The sequence below is a fragment of the Vanessa cardui genome, chromosome 17 (assembly GCF_905220365.1).
Source record: "Vanessa cardui chromosome 17, ilVanCard2.1, whole genome shotgun sequence".
Taxonomy (NCBI): Eukaryota; Metazoa; Arthropoda; class Insecta; order Lepidoptera; family Nymphalidae; genus Vanessa; species Vanessa cardui.
Window position 1 is genome coordinate 1,490,553 of NC_061139.1, and position 27,362 is coordinate 1,517,914.

Consider the following 27,362-nt stretch of genomic DNA (forward strand, 5'->3'; position numbering starts at 1 on the left):
CATACTGATACTAAAGAAATAGCAAATATTTTTAAAAATAATTTTTCTGTAACCCCAAACCCACTTCTATTGGGGTTGCTTGGGACTGATGCCTGTGCTGTTGATAATCCTACTAATTTCACTAGTAAGGATGTTGCTAATATTATTAATAAGATGAAAAGAGGAAAATCACCAGGGCACGATGGACTCAGTGTGGAGCATCTACGATATGCAGGGGTGCACATATATAGGGTACTAGCAATGTTATATACATTTTGTGTCAGGCACTCTTATATACCAACAGATCTTATGAGAACTATTGTTGTACCTGTTATTAAGAACTCAATGAATGATACTTCTGATATAAATAATTATCGACCTATTTCCTTGGCTACCATAATTGCAAAAGTATTTGATGGTTTGCTTGATCAACATCTCGAAAAATTTGTATGTTTAAATAGTAATCAATTTGGTTTTTGTGAGGGTCTCTCTACTGAAAGTGCAATATTAAGTTTAAAACATACTGTGGGATATTACATTAAGAGAAAAACTCCAATATATGCATGTTTCTTGGATTTATCCAGGGCTTTTGATTTGGTCTTGTATCAGAAGTTGTGGGGAAAGCTGAGAGACATGGGTATACCATCAGATCTGGTTGATACTTTCTCTTATTGGTATGAAAATCAGTTCAATAGAGTAAGATGGGGAGATAGCTACTCTGATGAATATCACTTACAGTGTGGAGTAAGACAGGGGGGGTTGACATCGCCAAGGCTTTTTAACATATATGTTAATGCATTGGTCGAGGAACTCAGCAGTATGCATGTAGGTTGCTATATAGATGGGATATGTATAAATAATATAAGCTATGCAGATGACATGGTACTGTTGAGTCCCTCGATTGGTGGCTTAAGGAAACTGTTGGCTGTATGTGAATCCTATGTATGTGAACATGGCTTGAAGTATAATGTTAAGAAAAGTGTATATATGATATTTAAAGAAAAGAAACATATTTTATCTGACCTTGTACCATCTATAGAGTTAAACGGGGTTTCATTGAGTCGAGTTAAAGAGTTCAAGTATCTTGGTCATATCATGACTGAGACATTAAGTGATGACCAAGATATTGAGAGAGAGCGTAGGGCATTGTCGGTCCGGGGTAATATGTTGGCACATAGATTTGCTAGATGTACAAGAGAAATTAAAATAACACTTTTTAAAGCTTATTGCCAAAACCTCTATTCTGGCAGTCTATGGGCAAACTTTACACAACGGGCCTACAGTTCCTTACGTATTCAATACAATAATGTATTTAGAGCTCTATTCTGGCTTCCTCGACATTGCAGTGCTTCAGCTATGTTTGCTGATGCTGGAGTTAATGACTTTTATGCTATTATGCGCAAAAAGGTAGCGTCATTAGTACGGCGTGTTCAAGAAAGCTCGAATAAAATTTTGAATTTAATTAGTGAAAGAATGGACTCAGACTTGTACAGGAGATTCACTGAACTACATGTTCTGAGAAATTAATAATAATAAATAAATAAATATTAATTATGTAATACTAACATAGAATAAGTTAAATTGTATACTAACAAATATGGACTATTATTGTCTGAAAATAAATAAATTATTATTATTATTATTATAGGCTATTTTTTTGCCTGACACATGACAAGACAACTAGTACTTTGTATCCTAGACAATTGCATTCGACGTTGTTTAAAAAGATTAAATAAATCAACATGGAGGAGTTAGGAAGTTGTATGCAGTACTAGTTTTCATATCCAGTTTGACGCAATTAAGCACTCTGTAGATGTATAACACTCACAGCTCAGAGCAGCGATTGGCTCTACATAATCCGACACGTACTTCTCATCTAAAATAGGCTAGAACGGGACATTCAAAACTTTGAATTTGGAACAGCAACACGTAGCTACTATTTATATTGTCCCCTTAGAATAATCCGTAAAATATCGTAGCGGTTTTTCTAAAAGTTTAGCACGAAAAAACACCAGAACTATTATTCCTATCTCTATCAAAACACGTCGACAATTTTTTTATGTTCTAAAAATAGCATTGATACCAAAGCATTTTTACTTTACATTTTAGCCTTTTTTTATTCGTGCATTTTTTGTTTCAACATTTGTATGAGTATCTATTCTTATTAATAAAGAGGTTGGTTTTTTTTTTTATTTCTCAATAGTTAATTTGATTGGCGTAAATCACATTAAATCAATTTTTTCATATTAACTGGTATAAATGGTATGTCGTATCCGGTCAATCGTACGGACATTCAACGTAACGCAAAGTGTGCCTACAGTTGTGAACTTGACTTCGATGTAGATGTGCTATGATTGGCGTGCTTTCAACTTAGTCGTGAAGGTATCTTGGGTCGGGGCAGCCAGAGAATTGTCGTAACGTTCCTGAATTTCTGAATACAACACTCTTATTTTGATTATTTTGTGTGTGATCGTAATCGTGTAATAAAGTGTATCTAGATATAGTAGTGTTAACTAAATGCTCTTTATGTTCTTTTCACAATAACCCACTGTATGTCCATACGGCGTACAATAATAGTGTCTATAGATAATCAGGACATCGTCGATCGATGTATATATTTTTGAGATAATTTTATGTCAACAGAGCAGAGCACTATTTACGCACACCCTGTTTAAAGTATATTAAGATTAAATATTCATTACTAATTGTCACAATTCTTAAAACAAATACAATGTTTATTTTTAGACATTTATCGTAATTGATGGCTAAAGCTTTGGATATATTAAACAAACTCCACGTAGGCGATAGAGAACCTTGTCTAACTCTTTAAATACAAAAATTTTCTTATATATTACTATACAGTGACTTGCCTTTCATTGACCTTTGACCTTAATTATATTATACAACCTGCGCTTATAAGCCTCGGGGTAATATTTGTAACGTCACGTTCTCGTTACGGGTATAAATGTAACCTTTGTTTGACGGTAGTTGTATCAATTTTCTCGCTATTTTGTCTTATTTATTTAATGCCCAATAGTGGGACTATATACTTTATTTTAATTTACTCTACTTATTTTGAATCGAAGGCTTAAGAGCTATTTTCATCAGCTGAGAACCAGTGTTTTGTTAAGTGTATCTTACTTATTTTACAATTAATCGTCATTTTTTGTTGAGTTCCATGCTATGTGTGACGTAAATAAAAATAAATAGTTTTTCTCTTTCTATCCAATGGATATAGATGAGACAGAATTTTAGTCAGAATACGAAAATAATTATACAAATTTACGAATATAAAAAATCCGAGGGTATAAATGATAAACGAAGTGTCATATCTCTCAAAAACTTTTATTTCGAAATCGAATTAATTTCGACATCCCTCCGAATCCGATTTATATTTAAGAATGAATTATTTTCGGTCTCACAAAAGAAAACGTCTAAAACAATTTATCATTTACATACACACGCAATAAATATAAAAGGATCGTTGGCTTGGAATAAAATATTGTTATGAAAATATTGTGGTTTTTCTTTAAAGGACATACATATATATAGAAGAATCTTTGATGATATCTATTTGTGTAAAAACCTTGCTTACCGGTACTTATTGACTGCATTTAATACTTGGATAATTTCTTGTAGAAAAAAAAATAGTGCATATTGCACTGAAATGGTTTTAGTAGAGAAATCAAAACAATTACATAATATTACTGAGCCGAGATGGTCTAGTGGTCAGAACGCGTGCATCTTAACCGATGAATGCTGGTTCAAACCCAGCCAAGCACCACTGAGTTTTCATGTGCTTAATTGGTGTATGTAATTCATCTCGTATTATTGCCGAGCCGAGATGGTTCGAGGGTCAGAACACTTGCATCTTAACTGATGAGTGCGGGTTCAAGCCCAGTTAAGCGCCACTGAATTTTCATGTGCCTAATTTGTAATATAATTGATCTCGTGCACGGCGATGAAGGAAAACATCGTGAGGAAACCTGCACGTGAATAATTTCAACGAAATACAGCCACATGTGTATCCACCAACCCGCATTGGAGCAGCGTATTGGAATATGCTTTAAAACAACCACACCTTCTCCACAAAAGAGGATGCTTTAGCCCAGCTGTGAGAAATGTAAAGGCTGCTAATGTAAATATAATATTTATACCATTACATTACCTATGTAGTAGAATGAGGATGAAAAGTCTTTTTAAGCGGAATTTCTTGGAGCTATGATACTTCTAAGTTAGCTAAATTTAAGCACGGTATTATAACGTATCATGTTGGACTTGTAGCCGCTTCAGGGTAGGACTTACTCGATATGAAGGAGGTCACAAACGGATTTTTAAAAGAAAAACTAAACGATTATTTTGCATTCTGACGAGTGAATAATATTAATGTAGTTTTTTTATTTACATATTCTCATTTCTAAAATATTTCAATTTTCCCATTCATTTTTATGCAACTACAAAAAAAACTGTTCTGTTTATTCAAAAAATAATAAAGGTTTTCGGACCTTCGCACCTTTGTTGACTCAGGGCCTCCAGACTCCTAAATAAAGCTAGAGAACTCATGAAGGGTTAAAAATAAATTTATGTGTTTTTCCGTTGCCAAATCTTTATAAATAAAATTTTAACAAAAAGAAAAACCGACTTCAAACAAAACACTATTTTAAAACAAATGAATATGCACGAAATTGTTGGGGCAAGGGCACCGTGGCTGACACCGACTCCAAATATAACAATAATTATAACTACATGATATAATCGTTAATCGACTTTTAAGTAGTCTAATATTTTTCATTTCATTTAACTTAGGAAGACTCTAAAAAATATGTTGAATAGGCAATTATTTTTATTACTTTTTCGTGCATATTCATTTGTTTTAAAATAGTGTTTTGTTTGAAGTCGGTTTTTCTTTTTGTTAAAATTTTATTTATTTTTTGATTTTAAGTGAAGCTGATGTTGACTAACTAATTTTTTTTAATATGGATAGATTAAACGTTCCGTTTATATGAGTCAGAAACTACTTCGAGGACAATTTCAAAGGAAACTTGCGAATAAAGCAAAAATAGACTTTCGAAAATGCGGATTTAATACGTCACGCGGCGTAAACTACAAGGATCCCTCGAAAGAGCTGTAATCGAACTCAGCAAAAAAACATTGAAAAAGACCAACTATATTTCGTACATCATATGACATCACATCACATACACAAAATTTGATTAAAGATAGTAAGAAATTCTGCCCCATATCGCACTAACTGCGAGCCGTATAGGAGTTCCATCACTACATAGTATAAAAAAAGTCGCTTTCTCTGTCCCTATATCTTTAAATCTACGCAACGGATTTTGATGCGGTTTTTTTCAAAAGATAATGTGATTCAAGGGGAAGGTTTGTGTATATAAAACATGAATAATATATTAAAGAAACACTGATAATTTTAGAAGTTTGCGATGTGATGTCGTATATAAACAAATTCTGTAGTATATTTAGTATCAGTATTGCACCCGTGCGAAGCCGGGGTGGGTAGCTAGTTGATTATAATATTCGACATAACCACATTACGGAAGGTGACTCAAATATCCAAATAACCTATAAATAAAAGATTCGACCGAGTATCGCTAACGTGCTCCTCAGAATTGTTCCGTTCCCTTTCGTTCCGTTACTTTGTCATGGATCCTGTGCTCAGAACCTTACCAAACTTACACCAAATTACCCTTGAAGTATATATTTTATAATAAAAAAAGAATTATCAAAATTGGTTAACGTGATTTTCAATTATTCACCTATTTGTCGCGCATATACATAATGTAAATTTAAGACTTATGTCGTTTTCACATGGATACCATCATCGGAAAAAAAATAAAGCAATACCTTTCAAACAAAAAAAAAATTATCAAAATCGGTCCACCCAGTGAAAAGTTATGAGGTAACAAACATAAAAAAAAAAAAAAAATACAGACGAATTGATAACCTCCTCCTTTTGGAAGTCGGTTGAAAAGAAATAATAAGCTTTTAAAAGCAAGGCAAAGAAAAAAATAATTCAAATATCTTTTATGAACATCGAAACCGTATTTCTAAAGCCACCGTGTATAATATTTTGTTCAAAATTAAACTCAAATACGATATAAAATCGAGATGTATTCGAATCACATTTCGTACTGAACTTGCAATGAATGAAGAGATTGAATACTCGCTAAATGTGCTTTATTGTATCACGATTGCAGATCAACACGGTAAATGGATTTACTCCACCAATCAATACCGATTTACATTTGGATTGGAATTTGTATTTTAAATGATTTCTAGTAAACAAAACGGAATTACTATTTGTATACAACGTAGATGACAAAATATCTGTATACGTATAGATTATAATCTATACAATTTTACGGTGACGTAAATAAGTTGATATGTCACGGCGAAGTTTATTTGATAGAGACTTTTGCAAACCCGTCTGGGTATCATGCATTCATTATGTATTTAGCTGCAGAATTGTTATACTTTGTTTGTTGTATTTTGGTTGAGGATCAGTGAGCCAAAGTGACATTTAAGTGGCCAGTGCTGAAGACTATGTGTATGATATGTGAAGTGGTGAATATTTATCATCAGGTACCCGATTTGCCAGTCTAGGATAAGGATGTATCTATAATTGAATTTCAATTTTATTTTTATTCAATTATTATTATATTTAGATTTGCAGGACGTCGATTACGAGATGTTTAAATACAAATGCAATGTGCATTTGCTTATTTTATGTTATGCTTGCTCGTATTCAATCTCGTGATCTCCAATTTATACAATACTAGTATTCCACTGAGCCCCTACTGAGTCTCTTTTGTACATATGATTAAATAATTTGAGTATTGCAGAATAGAGAATATTTGTATTTGTATATTATTTTATATGATTTATTTTTAGGTTTATTTTGTATGGAAAACTAAACTCACTTAATTAAAGAGAACCCCGATTCGGATTCGCACGGGAGCAACATGAAAATGATATGGTATTCGTATATACAATTTCAGGAAAAATGTAGTTTTCTATCTAATTTGTTTTAGATTTTACCAGTTCATTCTGGATATTATAAACCCACTAACATAATATACAAACACAATTTTCACCTCTATATAATATCTGTAATAAGAGTAAAAAAAGAAGTAAAGTAGCAGCCTGTAAATTTCCCACTGCTGGAATAAAGCCTCTCCTCCTCTTCTATTAAGGAGAGGGTTTGGAACATATTCCTATTGTGCATATTCATATTTCTATTCCTATTGAACACATTCCTAATATGGATCATATTTTCTCTCCGTAATGAAAGAAAATTAAAAAAAAAAGAGAATTATAGTTCAGGCAATTGATTTTTATACAAAAACGATATATATCGCATTTTAACTAAGAATGTAATATTTATAAAAGTGTTTATAAGGCAAATTTATAGGAAAAAGTTTTGTAGATTAACTTTGTTTTTTGCTTAAATATAAGTTGAGGAGTAAACATGTTCATTCGGACATTCTAACGATGTTTTCTTCATCACGAGAGAAGCTCTTAACTTGAATGAAGTCTGAAAAACAAGATACTTTTTATATTCCTCGAGATTCTTAAGAATTTACCCAAAAATATGCCATAGTCGTATGAATAGTTCACTTGTTTTAAATCTATATTAAAATTATAAATGTGAAAGTAACTCTGTCTGTCTATAAGCCGCTTTTTCACGACCAAACCAATGCCCAATTGGATGAAATTTGGTGTCAAGCAAACTTGAACTTCAAGGACAGACATAGGCTACGTTTTTTGCCTAACACATAACAACCAACTGGGCGATAACTGATATTCAATAAATTTCTTATATAACGTTATATTCACTGTTAAACACCTCGTGTAACAGTATAATTTGAAATCAGAATTGTGTTGCCTTACATTGGTTGGTAATATTAAAACAGAATTATAATTATAATAATTATTATAATTTATTCCCTGTTCACCTAGTAGACGCCAGTTATCCTAACGATTACCAATAAATTATAGGAGCTTTGCGTCTTTTTTTATTTGTCACGTTGATCCTTATGACTTGGAAATTTCTTAAGTGTTACAACATTTTGTGTTCGCATTTATAACCATCTATGAATCGCTAAAGAAAGCAAGTGATTAACGACATAAGGATAATTTTTTGCTTTGCGATCTCGTACATGCGTCTTTTTGTTGTGGTGCTATTATCTGTGGGAAGGTGAGCCTTTACCGCCTTTAATGAAACAATAATAATAATAGGGTAACATGCCTTTTTTGTATTTCTTTTTCCACCAGCTTTTCCGTCCATTTATTAGTTTTATTGTTCTGTGATTACATAAATATCAAGATCCAAAATATTATTAACTCAAGTAGGCTCATAAAAGCACTTTCAAATCTCCATGAATTCAGTGTAAGGCAACAATATAGGTATTATTATTTTAAATTACAATAATTTTATATGAGTGCACTCATCGTATTATAGGGTCTTGGTCTTTTGTTTAAAGAAGATTCAATTTACATAAATATAACTCACCTGTGATTTCTCAGCATAGTACACGAGGCTGGCAAATATGACGATGCCGAGGACGAGAAAAAACACCAACAAGGTCAGCTCCTTCGCTGACGCCTTGAATGTATGGACGAGGATCTTCAAGCCGGGACTGTGCCTCGTGAGCTTGAACAGCCTGAGGATCTTGATGATGGAGATGAACTCTAAGATGTCAGCTTTGTCCAAATTCCTTTTGACAACCGTCAGCTCGACTACGACGTCCATGTAGAAACTTAATGTGGCTATAAAGTCGATTATATTGACTGGTGATTTGACGAATTCTATGATATTCGGAGCGACCTGAAACAAGATTAATGGATTAATTTTACTATAGAACCTTACGAAAAATAATTAAGATTAAGTATATCGCAAAGGCTGTTGAATTGTCGTTTTCATTTATATTACATAACTTAAATAATTTTAAATAATTGATTAAATTTACATATGTGTATATTTCTTTTAATTTTAAATGCTGTCACTGACAAAGTCTTCCGATAATATCTATCAATGAATACTAATTAAAAAAAAAGCATTGTTTAGTATAAGAACTGTATTAACAAATTTAAATAAATTGACCTAAGATTCTTTATATAGTAAATATAATAAATTTTAACCCCCGACGCAAAAAGAGGGGTGTTATAAGTTTGACGTGTCTGTCTGTCTGTCTGTCTGTTATAGCTCCCGAATGAATGAACCGATATCAATTTAGACCGAGCGCTATTGTACAAAATAATAATGAGTGTTAGATAAAAGATGAGATAGGTAAGCATGTGACACTAATTAATTAGGAGCGGTCCCCCAACGCGAAGTTATTTTTTTAATATTAATACATACTTATACATATAGGTACTTTAGGATTAATTTCCTTTTATTATTTTTTACTTTTTAAAGGTAGCTTATGTTTTTTGTGGCGGGGGTTTCTGAAATTTTTAATTTAATTTTATTTCCGTCATTTAATTCTATTGAGAGATTCCCGTAAAGTACTTTTTTTCATGGAATAGGTTTGCGGACGAGTATATGGGCCACCTGATGGTAAGTGGTCACCATCACCCATAGACAATGACGCTGTAAAAAATATTAATTATTCCTTTCATCGTCAATGCGCCACCGACCTTGGGAACTAAGATGCTATGTCCCTTGTGCCTGTAGTTACACTGGCTCACTCTCCATTCAAGCATGAACACAACAATACTGCGTACTGTTGTTTAGCGGTAGAATTTCTGATGAGTGGGCGGTACCTACCCAGGCGGGCTTGCACAAAGCCTTACCACCAAGTAAAATATGTACTTGAACAAAAATTTTAACCAAATTAAAAATACCGCAGATGTGTCATGATAGCAATGACAACCACTTTTGGTGGAAACGTTTTATTAATGAATTATTATACGTATTGTTAAATAATAACGCTATTTTTAAAAATAGGTTTCACTCACACATAATGCGGGTTCAATATTTGCGGACTGTAAAAACGTGTATTAAGGGATGGATTGGACTTGTTTCCGTGATTGTATAATGAGTATTATACGCTTAAGGATATAAGAAAAAGTAGAAAAATATTTCAGAGACCATGTCAATTCTAGTCGCTATTACCTGCCACTTAATTCCATATGCAATTATAGCGTTCGATATGTAAAAAAAGATTTAATCTACAGTTATTGCAAACAATGAATAATTTATTGGAACAATGAAAGCAATTCTTTTCTCGTTTTCGTTACCCAGTTCGTATCGACTGAGGATTTCCAATAAATCTTGTAACATAAGCACATAATATACTTAATATGATATATGTATACGTATATAATGTAAATGTATTTAAAAGAAACAAAAGAATTTCAGCAAACGAAATCGCAAGCAAGTCAACGTCAAATCCAAAGCAACGTTGTTTCTACTTGTATTCATTTTGCATAAATTTCGAGATCATTATTATGTACCCAACATCGTCAGATTCTGAATGAATATTAAATACTTTTATAACATCAAATTGACGTAAAAATGGCAACGCTTAACATAATAGAATACTAAACAATTACATAAAAAGTAGATTTTCTTCTGAAACAATAATCTTTGATAGGCAATAATTCAATATTATTCATCTATTTGAGCATTATACTGTGCTCAGTTATTAGGTCGGCGAAATTTTCAAGCGAAAGTCTCTCTTTGGTTCTGAACATGAACCATCGTATTGCCTCCGTTTCGTAAAGAAAAATGATTGCAGGGCTTTTAGTGGGTCTTACAGACTAATGCAGGATGCTGGATAGTGGTGCTGGTTTCGACAAAGAGTGTAACACATCAAAAACGGTGTGTATGCCTAGAGGGAGTTTATCGCATGGGGCCCATAGTGTCATTCTGGTGAGCTGGAAGGAGATAGTCTCCTTCTGAGAAAATATATCACAGAAGGAAGCCATGAGGCGTAGCGGGTGCATGAGAAGAGTGGCTCAGCTGAACCGAACTTAAAGAAGACCGAAGAAGAAGAAGACGGTACAAGGCATCAGCATATAAGTTCACTTTATCCTGGGGACACCTTTAGGGAGGAATGCTCGTTTAAATAGGGTACTATTTTAGCCCATCACTGAAAAATGCGCAATCTATGCCGTGAAGCCCATAAAAGATACGTAGTGAGTGCCGCTTTTTTTAGTGTGTATTTCACCGCACACGGCGTCAGCAAGTCCCACATACCTTTCTTTCTCCGTGTGAAACGCATAAACGTACTCATCGAGACCAGATAAAGGAAAGTGGTTGTCGCGGATAGATATCCTCTTCAAGAAATATATCGTATACTACCGATTAGCCACCGTCAAATCAGCTCTCTAGCACGTTAACCGGTAGCTGAGATGACTTTATATGAGATGAGCTCCGTTGGGCCTAAGATCAGGAAAGGTGAGCGGATGCATATTTTATAACTATCCTTTGTCCTCTCCTATAAGTTCTTAAGTCGGCTATCGTTAAGATTTTCGTAGATAATAATCCCTTAAAAGCCGATTTCACACATCAGTTTAAAAAAAGGATTCTTAAAATACCAATCTCTATAAACCAATCAAATCAATATCTGAGTGTCACGGCATTTTAATTCGATAATACAATTTCGAGATTAAATTTAATAATTATTTGCCTAATGGTTCTCGGTAATTGAAGAGTTTGCCATTTGGCATTTAAAAGTCAAGGTTAAAATAATTAAGTTCTGTTGACTTCAAAGCGGAAAGATTCGTAGAACAATAATAATTTCCATTTCAGCTTTATATTATGACAAAGTTCTGAATAAAGTGTAAGCAAGTAAGATATATTATATAGTGTGTTTGTTTTCCAACACATTTATATTGATGACTCATTAAACTTAATGACATAGTAATCATTATAATAAGAATTTTTGGATAAATTTCTTAATCACACTGAGATATCTTCCAAGTACGAGGAAACATTGACAATTTCACGCGAGCCCATCTCCATGATTCAATAGATGTATAATTTATCCTTGATTAGTGTTATATTTCCTATAATATAGTTTTAATGATTATTCGAAGATTGAAATGAAATTAACATAATGATTCTATTCTCCATTATTATAGCTCAAAGGAGATGATAAAATAGTTTTGTAATGACTGAATGAATATATTCAAATATTATTCTGAAACATAAATCACGAAACGTTCATTTTCTAAATAGTGTAAAACAATGTCGCTTTATTTCACTCTCAGTATAACCGCTAACATTTTTACAAGGATTTTGAAATAGTTTACATAAATAATTTGTACAACAAAACATTTGTATTCTTACTACTAAAACTCCGAATAACCTTTGAATAACATACAAAAGAAGTTCAAACATTTATAACCTCGTCTTTTTGCGAAATCAGTAAAAATAGCAACATTCTTTGTTCCTCAGAGCCTCGATATAATCGGCAAAATTTTATGTTATCGTAATTTATCCAACGATGTTTCTGAATGAAAATTTTGAAGCGAAATTATTTTAATAAAAGTATAGACAAATCAAGCGTCAGAATAATAAGAAAACGCCCGAAGACTACACTAATATCGTCGTCTAACTTTAAACAATGAAAACAAAAATTCACCTTTCACTATCGACGTTACCTTTTCACGTGCTATTTTCGATTTCACTATTCTCAAAGGCTGCAGTTTAAACAAATCCCCTTACACGATAAATCCGGTTTCAGTCTCACAATCACTATCGAACGAACCGTCGCAAATCATCTAAAACGTAGAAGTTAGAGGGTTGGCGTCGAATATTTCTCTGATTGTTGAACGTTTGGCATATCTCTCCGATAGATAGTTTTCAAATTCATTGAAATTGCTATCGGTTTGCGTCTGGCTTTAACAGTTCATTAAGGCTCGGTTTAGATTTGATTACAAGGATCTGTGTTGGACTTTTCAATTTAAAAATGTTTATCGAAAAATTTCAGTTTAAAATTGGAAACTTGAATTACTTTTAAATTCAGTTGTTTAAGTAATAATAGAAATGTAGGAATACGAGACGATCATATTTAGCAATGTTATTTAAATAATGGTAACAAATTATTGTCCTTGAGACTGTTTGTTTATTGTTGTTTTCGTGGAAATGATTATTTTATCGTCCTCCATTACTGTAGATAGTTCTGGAACATTATGAGGTGATTATTATTACATAATGTTTTAACATAAAATAAAGCTTTTGTAAGGAATCAAGAACAAATACGCTGAATGGTAAATGATTGATGACCTAAAGACTTTTGGAAAACGTCTAATTATATTAAACTCAAACTCAGTTGAAACCGAAATAGTCTGTTTGACGATGTCACGTACGCATTCACGTGATGCTGAAAAAATTAATAAAACCAAATTAAAAGGACAATAATTTTCAATATCCGATTGAACAAGCAAAGCTGAATTTTTTATATTCTGGTTTTGTTGGTAAATTTTACTGTATGATCTGTCTGTCTGATATAAACGAACACATTTTATTGTATAAATAACAACATTGTAAATCGGATTAAATTCTATTAAGTACATAGGCCGGTAGAAAGCACTTCCTTTGTTTTATTCCTCACTTGATGCCTTCGAGATATTACGAATTTATCAAAATACAGAAATAAGACAAATAGAAAAAAATAATATTTAAATTTTTTTTTTATTTGGGGGTAGGGCTTCATGCAAGGTCATCGTATATTCTACCACGAATACCTGGTATTGACAGGTTCCGGTTTGAAGAGTGAAGAAGCCGGTGTAACTACGTGCACATAGATAGCATCTTAATCCTACGGTGGTATATTGGTGATTTCCATGGACGGTAGTGAGCATTTAGCAAACAACTTTCCATTCATCCTCTTCCATAATAAATAGTATATCTTCAATAAAAAAGGTTCGAGCTAAATGTTAAAGGATATTAATAAAAGGAGTAACAAGAACTTTACGCATAAATTTTCCGTACCCTTCACAGGTAACGATGGAATTATTTTGTTAAGCTAAGCCGTTGGACTAACGATCTCTTAATAGATTGTAATAAAATCTCGATAACATCTCACAAATTAATCCGTTGATAATAATCGTGATAATAATTGTTTTAATGGACAGGTTTAGCTTATTCGGGAATTAATCTTTTGTAATGTAAGAAACTAAAGACAAATTCGTTAGTAATAATTTTAATAATAATCAATAATTTCTTTAAATTTTGTTTCCATCTTAGATATTATCATCAATGCTTAATATTTAAACAAGGCCTGACAAATCAAAATCAAAATAAACTTTATTCATGTAAGCTTTTACAAGCACGTTTGAATCGTCATTTTATAATTAAGTGAAGCTACCACCGGTTCGGAAAGTAGATTCTACCGAGAAGAACTGGCACGAAACTCAGTAGTTACGCTTTTTCAACATTTAAAATTAACAGTCATGGTAGAATTAACATCAGAATTAATTCTATGGTTTTAGATGTTAAAAAAATATTCAATATATAATCTTCTAATAAAAAGTATGTACAAAATATTTCCTAATCACTACAGATGATCGTCCAGAATGCTTGTTTTTCTTAGCTGAAATAATGGTTCTGCAGTCAGACGAAAAGGGAAACCCAAGAGAAGGCATATAATTGACATTGGTTCCTGTAATGTTTCCTACGTGATAGTAACATAATTTATAGCATTATTTGTCAGGGATTTTTGAAACGTAAACTACATATATTATATTAGTATAGTTAGACTTTTCCGGTATTTTATTTATACATGGTTTTTTATTTATAAATGAACTATCGAGAAACTACTAGAAACTTCTAAAATCAATGTTTCTTCACTATATAGTCCATATTTCATACACAAAAATCTTTCTCTCCAATCAATCTATCTATTAAAAAAGTCGTATAACAAACCATTGCTTTACCATATTTTAAATATCTAAACACATAGGTACAGACAGCGGTAAGCTGTTTTATACTATAGCGGTACATTGAATACATGAATTAGAAGTAAGTTAGTACTTTAATGTGGATTCAAAATTTCTGAATCACGCTAATGTTTGGTTCAGAGGAATATATATAAGGTCTTTAAATTTTTATTAATTAAGGTTTTTAACACTGTTCCACTTTAATGACTACAAGTAGTAACAAGTGCTAACTGAACGTAGTTTTAACATTGTTTGAGCAAAAATGGCTTTTAATTCTTTATTCGGAGTGGAAATTATTGTCGCACGTTTGATGAAAGGAAAATATTGATACAAAAATTTCAACAAATTTTCCTCCATTATAAGGATTCTTGATTAAAAGATATTAACGTTTTATAAGTAAGAGTAATTATCAATTACAGTTAACGCGTTTAAAAAATGAAAGGAAGCTTGTTCTTTGTAGAAAATGTACAATTTGTAGCAACAAACTTCTTATTAGTTAAAAGTAAATTTTACGTGTACCCACTAGTATTTAGTCACGAGTCTTCCCATATTGTTTTGCTAATATAACCTGTATTATATATTTATATAAATGCAATGGTTAATTTTGATATTCTAATAGATTTTGGAATTAATGTTAAATTATTTATTATAAGTTAAATATAAATTTAACAATCATAAAAGTGAATTTATTAAGCGTTCTTTTTATCATAGTATCCGTCTGTCCATTTTACGGCTTACGGTTCGTTAGAGATAAGATAATTGATGTCCCATTTCGACATTTTATTTGTACTACAAAGTATATATAATAATAAAATATAATTATAAAATGTGAGTGTTTGTTTGTAATAATAAAATATGCATTTAGTAAGCATTTACGCATACTAAATGCATATATATATGTATGCCCTGTAATTTTTGTCCGCCCGTCTGCTGGATTCATTTTAATGGGACTTTTACTGGTAGAAAGCTGATGTATGAGGAGTAACTTAAGCTACAAAAAACTGTTTGTTAAATTCAAACGGCCGATGCGGGCACAGCTGTTTACAAATATAATAGTAATTCCGATTTCTTTTTGAGTCTATATACAAGGTTTTTCTATCCCTATTGTATAGGAACTCTCTCTCATATACCGGCAAGTAATACTGTTTAGCATTGTTGTATTCTGGTACATAAATAAAGTGAATCAGCGTTATTACAATTGATTGTTACGACCGATGGTTCAAATTCAGTGCAGCGCCACTGAATTTTCATTTTCTTAATTTGTGTTTTGTAATTCATCTCATGTTCGGATGAAGGAAAATATCGTGTAGGAAATTTGCATGTGTCTAATTTCAATGAAATTCTGCCACAGGTATTAAGAACAAACCGCATTGGAATAGCGTGTTAGAATACGCTCTATACCTTCTCCTTAAAGGGAGAGAAGGGCTCAGCCCAGCAGTGGGAAATTTACAGGCTGTAGTTGTAGTTCATACCTATTGTAAGCGGAAATCAAATTCTCACACAATTTAATTGTTTTTGAAATAGTTTTGGTGAAGTAGTTGCATATCTCTAACGAAGATAATTAAATATCAATATTAATCTACAGTTATAATAATAACGTTACAATAGAAAATAATCATTATATATTTAAGTCATGTCTAGAATCAGTGTGTCTGTCAAATGTTCTATCGATGATAAAAAAAAATCCGCTGTTGTTTTTGAGATTAGCGATAACATATAGGAGATCATAATTTATAATATTCTGATATATAATAATAATAAGTATATATAATAACTATAAAACTTATAGAATTGTAATTTAGTAGAAAGGTTCTTTATAAGGTGTAGACATCCGCTAAGAATTTATGAAACTCCATCCCTAAGGGGGTAAAACTGGGGTTGGAAGTTTGTGCTTTATAAATTCCGGTTTAAGCCGCAGGTTCAGCTAGTAAATCTATATAAATTTCCCAAATAAATTCAGTGAGTTTTTTAATCAGCTCGCGGTTTAATCTGAAATCCAATCGTTTTGGTTAATTGAAAATTATATTTAAAGTTATTTATGAATTGCTGTACATTTTAATATAATCGAATTTCACATAAATTGCTTTAATTTTTGTTCAAAATGTTTGTACCGGTATTTACAACACGAATAAGGTTGTTCTTTTCTTTTCACAATCCACATTGGAACAGAGCGATGGAATATATTCCAAATCTTCTCCAAAGGGAGAACCTTCTCCTTAACCCAGCAGTGGGAAATTTACAGACTGTTGTTTTTGTTTCTTTTCACTTCCAAGTCAAACTCAAACTCAAATAACTTTATTCAATATAGAAGCATTACACTTTCTTATTGATGGTCAATTGAAACACTACCACCGGTTCGGAAAAGAAAATACCCTGACCTGAGAAGAACCGGCGAAAGAAACTCAGCGGGTTTTTTTTTTGTATGTCTCATATATTATATAAATAAACAATTTAATATGAGATGAAATAACCAGGAGGCGATTGTTTCATTCCCAAGGTGTGCTATCGATCGTTAACTCATTAATTGTATAGTAACCTTTTGCACACAAGCGTTCCTTAATATATTTTTTTAAATTTGGTGAAATTAAGTGCAATTAATATTATCACGTCACTTGACCGATTTCAGTCACGGTGGCCAATATCAAGTTCCCTTTTATCGTGCAAAAGTAAGCGTTTAAACTGAGGTGCATCTTCATAATCCGATGGGATGAACATGACCAGAATGAGTTTGAGCGAAGTATTAACGGTATTACGTGCTTGATGAGGCACGTGTATATACATCCAGTTTTGAAACTCCATACTGTTAGTGAGAATTTTTAATAGAAAAACTCAATAACATATTGGCCATCGGTTTGAACCCAGGACCTCGAAATCAGCGTTCTTATATCTAACTTTAAGACAAACGAAGCAGATATTCGCACTGTAAAAGAGGGTAGGATGGGGCCTAATATATTATAATATACTAAGTGCACAGTTGTTGTAACCACAAGTATGTTCTCTATTCCCTCGCTTCCTTAATCTGCTAGTGGGGCAAATATGACACAGCCAGACCAACGGCTTTACGTTTATTAATATGTTTCCAACTGACTGTACTAATGTAACATTTGTACCACAACTTAATTAACTCATTATAATTAATTACTTATATATTATGATTAACTTAAAACCACAATAATTATCTGTAAAAATAAATCGTATTAAATTTCATACCCATACAAAATCAATATGTAGGTTTAGAAAATATGTCTACCCAAAAAAATAATATTCAAATCGGAATTTAAAAAAAAAGCAAAATAATTTAAAAATAGAACAGCCTAATTTGTCTTTCATTTATATAAATCTTTCATTTATATTTGTATTTCAATAATGCGAACTCTTTGCTTATCTGGTGCGTTATAAACTAGCCTCTAGATCAACGAAAAAACGTTTTGTTTACACAAATTGAATCACCAATTGGAAGAAGGGAATAAATCCAAAAAACAGGAACGGAGATAATAAAAATATTTCATAACATTTTGCTTTCAACTCATAATTTTTTAGTACATCAATGATTATTAAGAAAATATAAATCCTGATTTATTTACCGACAGACCTGCCTTAAATGTATATAATATGTAGCCCTACGTCTAAAGAATGTAAGTGTGTATAAAAGTGAATATGTCGAAAAGTGGCGTTTATTCCCTTCTTCCAATTAGTGGTTCAATTAAAGGTACCACCCCGTACCTGATACGATAGAAAAGTGACGTCATATATTCTTATGTTTTGATTATAGCTGACAATAGTACCACTAATTATTTTGTATTCGATACTACAATGATTATATTAGCCGAGGCAGACAGAGTTATATGGACTGAGCGACTTGTCAAGCCCTATTCAAGCTTCACGAGGCTTTGATGAGTGGTTCAGGTGTTTTGAATTACAGTTTAATGTCCTCTACGCTTAAAGCATGTAAAATATTTAAATTTGAATTTAACACTTAGCAATGTAACAGACTTGAATTACGAACGCCTGTTGTTAGGTTTTTAATCGATATAGCATTATAAAGTACTTTATCGTTTACATATTATTTTCCTTCCAACTTTCAATTACAAGGGGTTTGAACTTTACTTGGTGGTAGGCTGTGGTAGGCTTTGTGCAAGCCCGTCTGGGTAGGTGCCACCCACTCATCAGATATTCTACCACTAAACAACAGAACTCACTATTTTTGTGTTCCGTGTGTGTTTGAAGGGTAAGTTAGTGTAACTATAGACACAAGGGACATAACTTAGTTCTCATGGTTGGTGGCGCATTGGTGTTGTAAAGAATGTCTTATATTTTAACTGCTCATTGTCTATGGGCCGCGGCGACCACTTACCATCAAGTAGTTCATATTTTCGCCCGCCTACCATCATAATTAAAAAAATAGATTTAAAAAAAATCCTTTATATTTTCGGTAAAGATTGCTTGATTTGACCGTCTATTGAGTGCTTACTCAAACTTCGGGAGGATGGTTTTTTGCTGTAACTGTTTTTACAAACATTTATTTTACCATATAATTCCCACACAATTCATAAGTACTTAAGCAAATTACCAGCGATTATTATATTGCTAGTACTAGTTTATTTAATAGCGTATGTGTTGAAGTTAGAAGTGACTACGAATGCACTAATTTTCCTTGAGAGCTGCTAACTCCGGGAACCCGATTACACCAATAGTAATTACTTTAAGCGATTAAACTTGTCACATAAAATTGACAACCAGAATCGATTCTTGCTTTTTTCTAAGCAAAATTTATTTTGATGAAATTTGAATTTCGAATTTTAATGGAACAGTAAAATGTTTCTCCAGCAAAGAGGTTTAAGGTATGCCTTTGAATGTCAGTCAATAAATATTCGACAAAATCACATACATTACTTTGATCCCAATGTAAGTAGCTAAAGCACTTTTTATGGAGAATCAGAAGTAACGAGGGAGCCACAAACACCCAGACCCAAGACAACATAGGAAACCTTAAACTTTTTCTATATCGACTCGGCCGGGCATCGAACCCGGGACCTTGGAGTGGCGTACCCATGAAAACCATTGTACACACTAGTAGTCCACGGAGGTTGTCAAATGTGAGTAGACACATATTTCATAGTAAAAAGTTTGTGTGTGCACTATTCTTTCACTATCACAATCACTATTATAAAAAAATGAGACAATAAAACTTCTCAAGGATAACGTTAAAATGAAAGCCTAGGTCCTAGGAGCCTATGTCAGATTGGACGCTTAGACTCGGCCCGAGGCTAACTCCACAAGGCCTCTTCATAATGGTATAATCACATATGAATTTGAAAAACATGGCGCTTTTGCTACGATATTTTTATTCAATACCGACAACGATATATCGTTATGTATTTTTGCAAATGAAGGTAGAATATTGTTAGCGATAAAAACATCACCGGTGTTGTGGTCACGTGTCCTACTATTGTAAAACTATAAAAGAGCATGACAAAGGGGGGATCGGACACTTTTTCTTGAGCACTCGTAACGTACAGACGTTGACGAGACCTTTTTTGTAGTCCTAATCTTTGTTCTATATTTTTGTGTGTTTATTAGAATAAATAATTGCTAGAACATTTATGTAAAGTTTTGTTTGTTGATTTAAAGATATTCTTATGAGAGATTTAATAGTTTTGTTTTCATTCGTATTTAAGTTTAATTGTTAAATTGATTATAAATAAGAAACCTTTTAATTTTGAGTAGTTTTATTTTTTTTTAATTTAATTATTTGCTTTTTGCTAACAATATAATTTAAAAACAGTACATAAAAATGAACTACAGTTTTTCATTTCACGGGATTACTTATTATTATTATTACATCAAAATATACATGCATGTTTGTTATACAAACATATAATTTATTAACAAAATTCCATACGTATTTTAATATTTATAAGCCTGTTATAATTTATTCGAGTAATATTAAAGTATATTTTATATTTAAATGATCAACTGTTTTTCTGTACAGCTAGTTGTCGGCCGTGATTGCACTCGCGTTTTAGGCGTTGGCGTTGTGGTATTAGGTAATAAAATACATGTGTATTTTATTACCTAATACCATTCTTGTAATTCATGCTTGTTTCATAGAAAAAAATATTTAAGGTTCAGCGGTTTAGGCAAAAAGAGGTAACTAATAGATTTTCCTTATTCCACGTAACGTTCGTAATATTCCAAAGAGTACTCAAATACATATAGTTACTTAGTAAGTTAAATACATAGAGATCCTGTATTTATTTGCAACTTATAAGAAATAATTATTAGCAAAAAAATCTTTAATATTACAATATAAATTCAGGGATTATTACTTATAAATTACACCTAAATTATTTACGCAAATAGAAGACTATGTATTTAGAAAATAAATTTAAAAAACTCACAAGACATCTGTAAATATGTTAGGAATACACTTTATTTTAATAAATAGATTAAAAGACCATCGTGCTGGTTTTTCTATCTAATTAAGGCTGCGCCACACGCGCTCTTATACCGAGCAAAATAATGTTTTGTGCTCAAGTCTAGTAAATACACTTTCAGAATAATTTATTTATAGCTACCTATGATTATCGTATAAAGGTAAAACCACTTAATGAAATTGTGAATAATATATAATGTAGGTATAATAAAAGCAATGTTTTTAGTGTATAAGAGTTTTTAATACGAATTCTTTATTGATATTGTGAAATGGAGTATCAGATGGTAAGTAGTCAACATTGCTGAAATATATAGGAAGAGTAACAAATATGTTAAATATTAATTTATATTTATTTTTAATCATGATTATATTAAGAGCTGAGATGGTCCAGTGGTTAGAACACATGCATCTTTATCGATGATTGCGAGTTCAAACCCAAACAAGCACCACTATATATATACATGTGCTTAATTTGTGTTTATAATTCATCTCGCGCTCTGCGGTGAAGGATATAACATCGTGAGGAAACCTGCATGTGTCTAATTTCATCGTAATTCTGCCACTTGTGGATTCCACCAACCGACATTAGAAGAGCGTGTTGGAATATGTTCCAAACCCTCTCCTTAATGGAAGAGGAGGCCTTGTCCCAGCAGTGGGAAATTTACGGGCTGTTACTTTACTTTTATATTTGAACAAATATAAGTTGATACTACCAAAAGCACTGATTTTCGTTCACCGTTTCTTATGGATGTATTTTCTTTTCCAAAATGATGGTAATTTTTAATTGCCAATCATAAAGTAAGTGCAATAGAGCATAAATGTTTTTTTTTTTCATTAATTGGCTAGGGTTAGTAATTACTGGTATTTCTTGCTTACTGATGAGTAGTACTAAGAGTACCTACCACATGTCGTATATCTCTTTGTCAGTGGAATAACCTTAGGGTATAGTTTATGAACTATCCAGGCGAGTTGTTCAAAACAAGTGCCAAAAAACCAATGATTAATTTAGCTGAATATGTAAAATATTGTAGTTAGATTCATACTTTTTCGAAACTCACTGGAATATACTATGAGGCAATATTTTATACACCACAGCTGCAAATAGGGATATTTTCCGATTGGCTTTTTCTTCTGAATATTATTGAAGGATCGTGTTATGAATACATATATATGATATATTATTTATCGGTTTTATATAATCCAACGTTTTTATTAACATTCGTTTTTTCCTCGTAATTTTCTCGAATTATTGCGGATGGAATAATTTCTCGCTCTCATCGATGCGTTTATGATTTTAATAAAAATATTAATTTAAATCTTTCTACACATATATAGGGAAATTAATATATAAAAATATAAAGATAAAGCGTCCTACAAACCGTGTTCCATTCATGATAGAAAATCGCAGTAACCTGTGAACTATGTAGGATTCCTATTGAAGTATACAGATGACAGACGGTCTCTATTTGCTTAAGCAGATTGATTTATAAAACGAAATCCGATATGATCGTAAAGAGATCATATGGGACAATATTAGCCACATTCTTACTTTCTTCAATCTCATAAAATCAAAATCAAAATAAACTTTATTCGAGTGGGCTTTTACAAGCACTTTTGAATCGTCATTTAACAATTAATTGAAGCTACCACCGGATCGGAAAGTAGATTCTACCGAGAAGAATTGGCAAGAAACTCAGTATTTACTCTTTTTCAACATTTAAAAAATATAATCATATTAGTTAAATACGTTAATTATACATGTATGTAATGTATCCTGAAAGTCAACGGGTATTAGTATTATTCCAAGCTTTTTTATCATCTACAAATTCTTGTATCGAATAATATGCCTTTTTTACCAATGTATTTCTTATAAACGATTTGAATTTACGAAACGGTAAAGTTAAAAATGTCTGCGGACATTCTCCGGTGGGACGGCAATATAAAAAGTTTAGCCACAGGACAAACAGCAGTTTCTTGCAAACGATGGCCTAGTAAACCATTTCTTTAATACGAGATAGTTCTACTTACTTAAACTTAAATTCCTTTATTCAATATAAAAGCATAATTACTTATTGATAGTCAAATTAATTACTACCGCTGGTTCGGCTTCTGTTATGCCTATTTATAGTGACTGGGTCTGCAGACACAGTTTTTCCATATAATCCATCCAGCATAGTTGGCTTAAAAAATCGACATGGCCAAAATTAATCAAAAAGTGATAGTACACTTCTTAACGCTAGTGTGCTACCAATTAGGTACACGGTCTAATATATGATTCATGTAATGACCAGTAATTTAATTTGCTCACTATTAATTGATATTTGAATAAAGCCATCGTATAGCTTGTATTTTCAAGTGGCCGTTCAATGACTTAATCGCTGACTCCAGCCAGCATTTAATATGAACATAACTCCGTGTTATATAAATATAATAAAGTTAATGCAGTTGGATAGAACACAGACTGTTGACTTTCGTGGCAAACACTAGCAAAACTCTAACAGATACATTAAAACTTTGTCGGGGCTCATAGTTGCTGAACAGTTGCATTCATTTTTATAAAGTTGTGTTTATTCGTACAGTAAAAAGTTAATTTATTCCATTAAAATTTTTGGACTCGTTTGAAAATTAGTTTGAAAATATATTTCATAATATGCTGCGGTAGCTGTTTCCACTGGTAATGTTAATGTTTATTTATATTATTAGGTAGTGTTAATTAAAAAAATAGCATTAAGTATTTGTTTAGCATCAAGTTTAAAATGACTATTTTACTAAATTAAAAAAAAAAATGTACAAAATTATTGGGTGAAAAAACACTTAGTGGTTTCAGATGATAACACATGGGTTTTAATTGACTTTTTTATTGAATTTACTTTGTTGTATATTATTAACGTGATTAATTATATTACTGAACTTCTTAATTATAATAATGAATTTTAGGTAGCCTCTAGTATTTTAGTATTATAAAATTATTTTAGTTAAAAAATATACTTGTGTATTGTACGTAAAAAATACATGTTGTGGCCGTCTTAAAAAGTCACAAACTTTATATTAAGTATAAATATGTTTATATGTATAACATGTATAAGTGTAGTGACTGCTGATGGTCCTTAATAAATAAATAAATAATTTTATAATGTAACAGTTATCCTTTGGCAAATTCATTGGCAAAATAAGAATTTTAAAAAATTAGACTAACATGGCATTTCTTTCGCCGGTTTATAGGTCACGGTTTCTTTTACGGTTCGGAGATAGTTTTTACTTTGAATATTAAGTAACAATAATGATTCGATGTAGATTAAAGGAATTTGAATTTAAATTGAATAAGAATTTTCCAGTCTCTAGTTAAGCTCAAGGCGTGCATTTTATCTCGTATACGAGTAAGCCTTTATCAAGAATAATGTGGAATTTTCGTATAATGTTGCGCCCATTGGGATATTGGTATTTTCGTGTGCCCCGCCTCTGGGAAATAGCTGCCTTGTGTATGTATGTGGCTCGCGAGAAATACGTGTTATACAGTTAGTATCCGGTAATACTACCCTGGAATCCCGTGGGTAATTAGTGTATTTTGTTAGTGAGTCATAAATATTGAGCTAATATGATATGGGTTGGAATTTATTGACATTGGACTCTTTGGAAAACTTGAATCAAAAACAAAATCTGTTATACGAGTTAGTATTTCAATTGTTTTATTATTAAAATAGAATTTAAACTAAAACGTCAACAAATAAATGAAATATTCGGCGCATTTTATTCACTCATTTGACATATTAGTTTCATCCTTTCAATCCTTTTCATTTTTTAATATAGGCTCACAGACAAATAAGCCTGTGGTGCTATTACAGTTATATCATACGAACTATTGCTATAAAATATTTGTTGCGAATTGATATTAAATCAAATAAAAAATATGAGTCAGTATTATGGAGTAACATAATACTCCATAATACTGATTTATCGACTACAGTAACAGTACAGTAACAGTAACAACCTGTATATTTCTGACTGTCGGGGTAAGGTCTCCTATCCCATTAAGGAAAGGGTTTGGAACATATTCCACCACGCTGTTCCAATTCGGGTTGGTGGAATGCACATGTATCAGAATTCCGATGAAATTAGACACACGCAGATTTCCTCATGATGTTTTCCTTCACCGCCGAGCACGAGATAAATTATAAACGCAAATTAAGCACACATATATAATGGTGTTTTCCTGCGTTGGAGCCCGAAATGATCGGTTAAGATGCACGCGTTATAACCACTTGGCCATCTCAGCTCATCGACTGCAACATTTATCAATTCGTCAGTTGCTACGCTATAACCGTAATGACCCTGCTAATTGGAAGCTGTCATTACCAATAGACATCGGTGCCTTAAAGATATAAACTATTCCTTACAACACCAAGGAGCCATCAACTTTTCCAAGATTTTATTTCTCTTGTATTTGTAATTAAAGTGGCTCATTCAACCTTCAAAAACAGAACAATACGGAGTATCACCGTTGGCGTTAGAATTTGTGATGATTTGGATAGCTACCCTAAGAAGACTGCACAAAGCGTAGATCTGAAACACTGAGTAAATATTTGTATGTAAGCCTCCATTATCCATATTTATACAAAACAGTTGCTGTATTTCTTAAGAAAACGTCAATTTCTTATATAACACGAATATTTCATACCAAACAACAGAAGCAGACAAAAGGCGTGAACTATATAAGTGTATAACGGATCCACTACTCGCGTTAACTCAATAAAGATGGAAAAACGGGTCAGCACTAGACTTGAGTGCACTCTGAGTGGAGAGCGTGTAGCTTCAGACGTGCCTAGTGTATATTGTGCTGTCTTTTTTTAATATTCCGTTTTACATCTGCAAATATGGCATGTTAATATCTGAGTATGAATACCGCAAATATTTATGCATTAGCCGTTATTAGTTAAGGCATAGCTATACATAATATAATAATATTGGAGTCTGTTTGTAATATTACGTTATTCTATTGTTAAACATACGAAGGTCAATTTAAAACATATAGAAGTAAATACTGATAAGTGATAACCACCGCTGAGACGTACATGGTCAATGTCCTGTACATTACCATATACGTCTCAGCGGTAAGAAAAAGAAAAGGTTTGTCACCTTAAGATCTATTTTGGTGTACTCAGATCGAAAATATATGACACTGACAGGCCTATTTTGACAAATCAGTAGAAGATATCATATCTACTTTAATTAGTAAGGACAAATTACGCCATTAAAAAGATTTAATGTTGGTATGAAACCTGACGTAGTCAAAAGTTACACTATTTTGAACCAAGCTATCATACTAAGTAGGTTTAATTTTATATGCTGTTGTCAGGTTAGAGCTTTAGTTTCAAAATGTACTAAGAGTTTAAGACATGATAAAGGAATTAATTTGAAAACAAACGAACTTGGGAACTAAGATGTTATGGTCTCTGTTGTAACACAAGCTTAATCACTCATCACACCGGAACACAACAAAACTAATTGCTGTCTGCAAAAGAATATCTAACAAGGTATTTGAAACTCCTAGTTACTAATATTTGCTTATCCACGTCCATCCATCCATATTTAAATAGTTAATTCGGTCTCATTGATTACACTTCCAACGTAGTAAGAACCCAAAAAATGTTTAACACGTTTTAATAGTAAAAGCCTGTAAATTTCCGCTGCTGGACTAAGGCTTTCTCTCCCGGTAAGGAGAGGGTTTGAAACATATTCCATATATTTTTTTTAATTTTTCCCTTCGGTCGGTGCGGTCCATTTAAGACCTTGTTTGAAAACTATCATTACACCGCTACGGCGCTTATTAGACTCCGTAATGTTATGTGTTGATGTGATGTGATCGAATTTTATTTCATCAGTGTTGTGTGGGGGGAAAACCCGTATTGAATACACCATAGTATTCTGTTTTCAATGGTCATCATATAAATATGTATATTTATCACTTTCCTTTTCAATATATCGAATACATATTACAACCTCTATCCTACAGAGAAATCCATGTTTTTCTTAGCCG

At 32.2% G+C, this 27,362-nt stretch overlaps 1 protein-coding gene across 1 annotated transcript in view; it reads right to left on the bottom strand.

The window, feature by feature from the left end:
• LOC124536824 (potassium voltage-gated channel protein Shaw-like) overlaps positions 1-27,362 on the bottom strand; it is a 321,785-nt gene that overhangs the window by 83,977 nt on the left and 210,446 nt on the right. Inside the window, exon 6 of the mRNA XM_047113446.1 lies at positions 8,513-8,827. Coding sequence (XP_046969402.1) covers positions 8,513-8,827 — 315 coding nt within the window. The remainder of the gene's footprint in view (positions 1-8,512; positions 8,828-27,362) is intronic.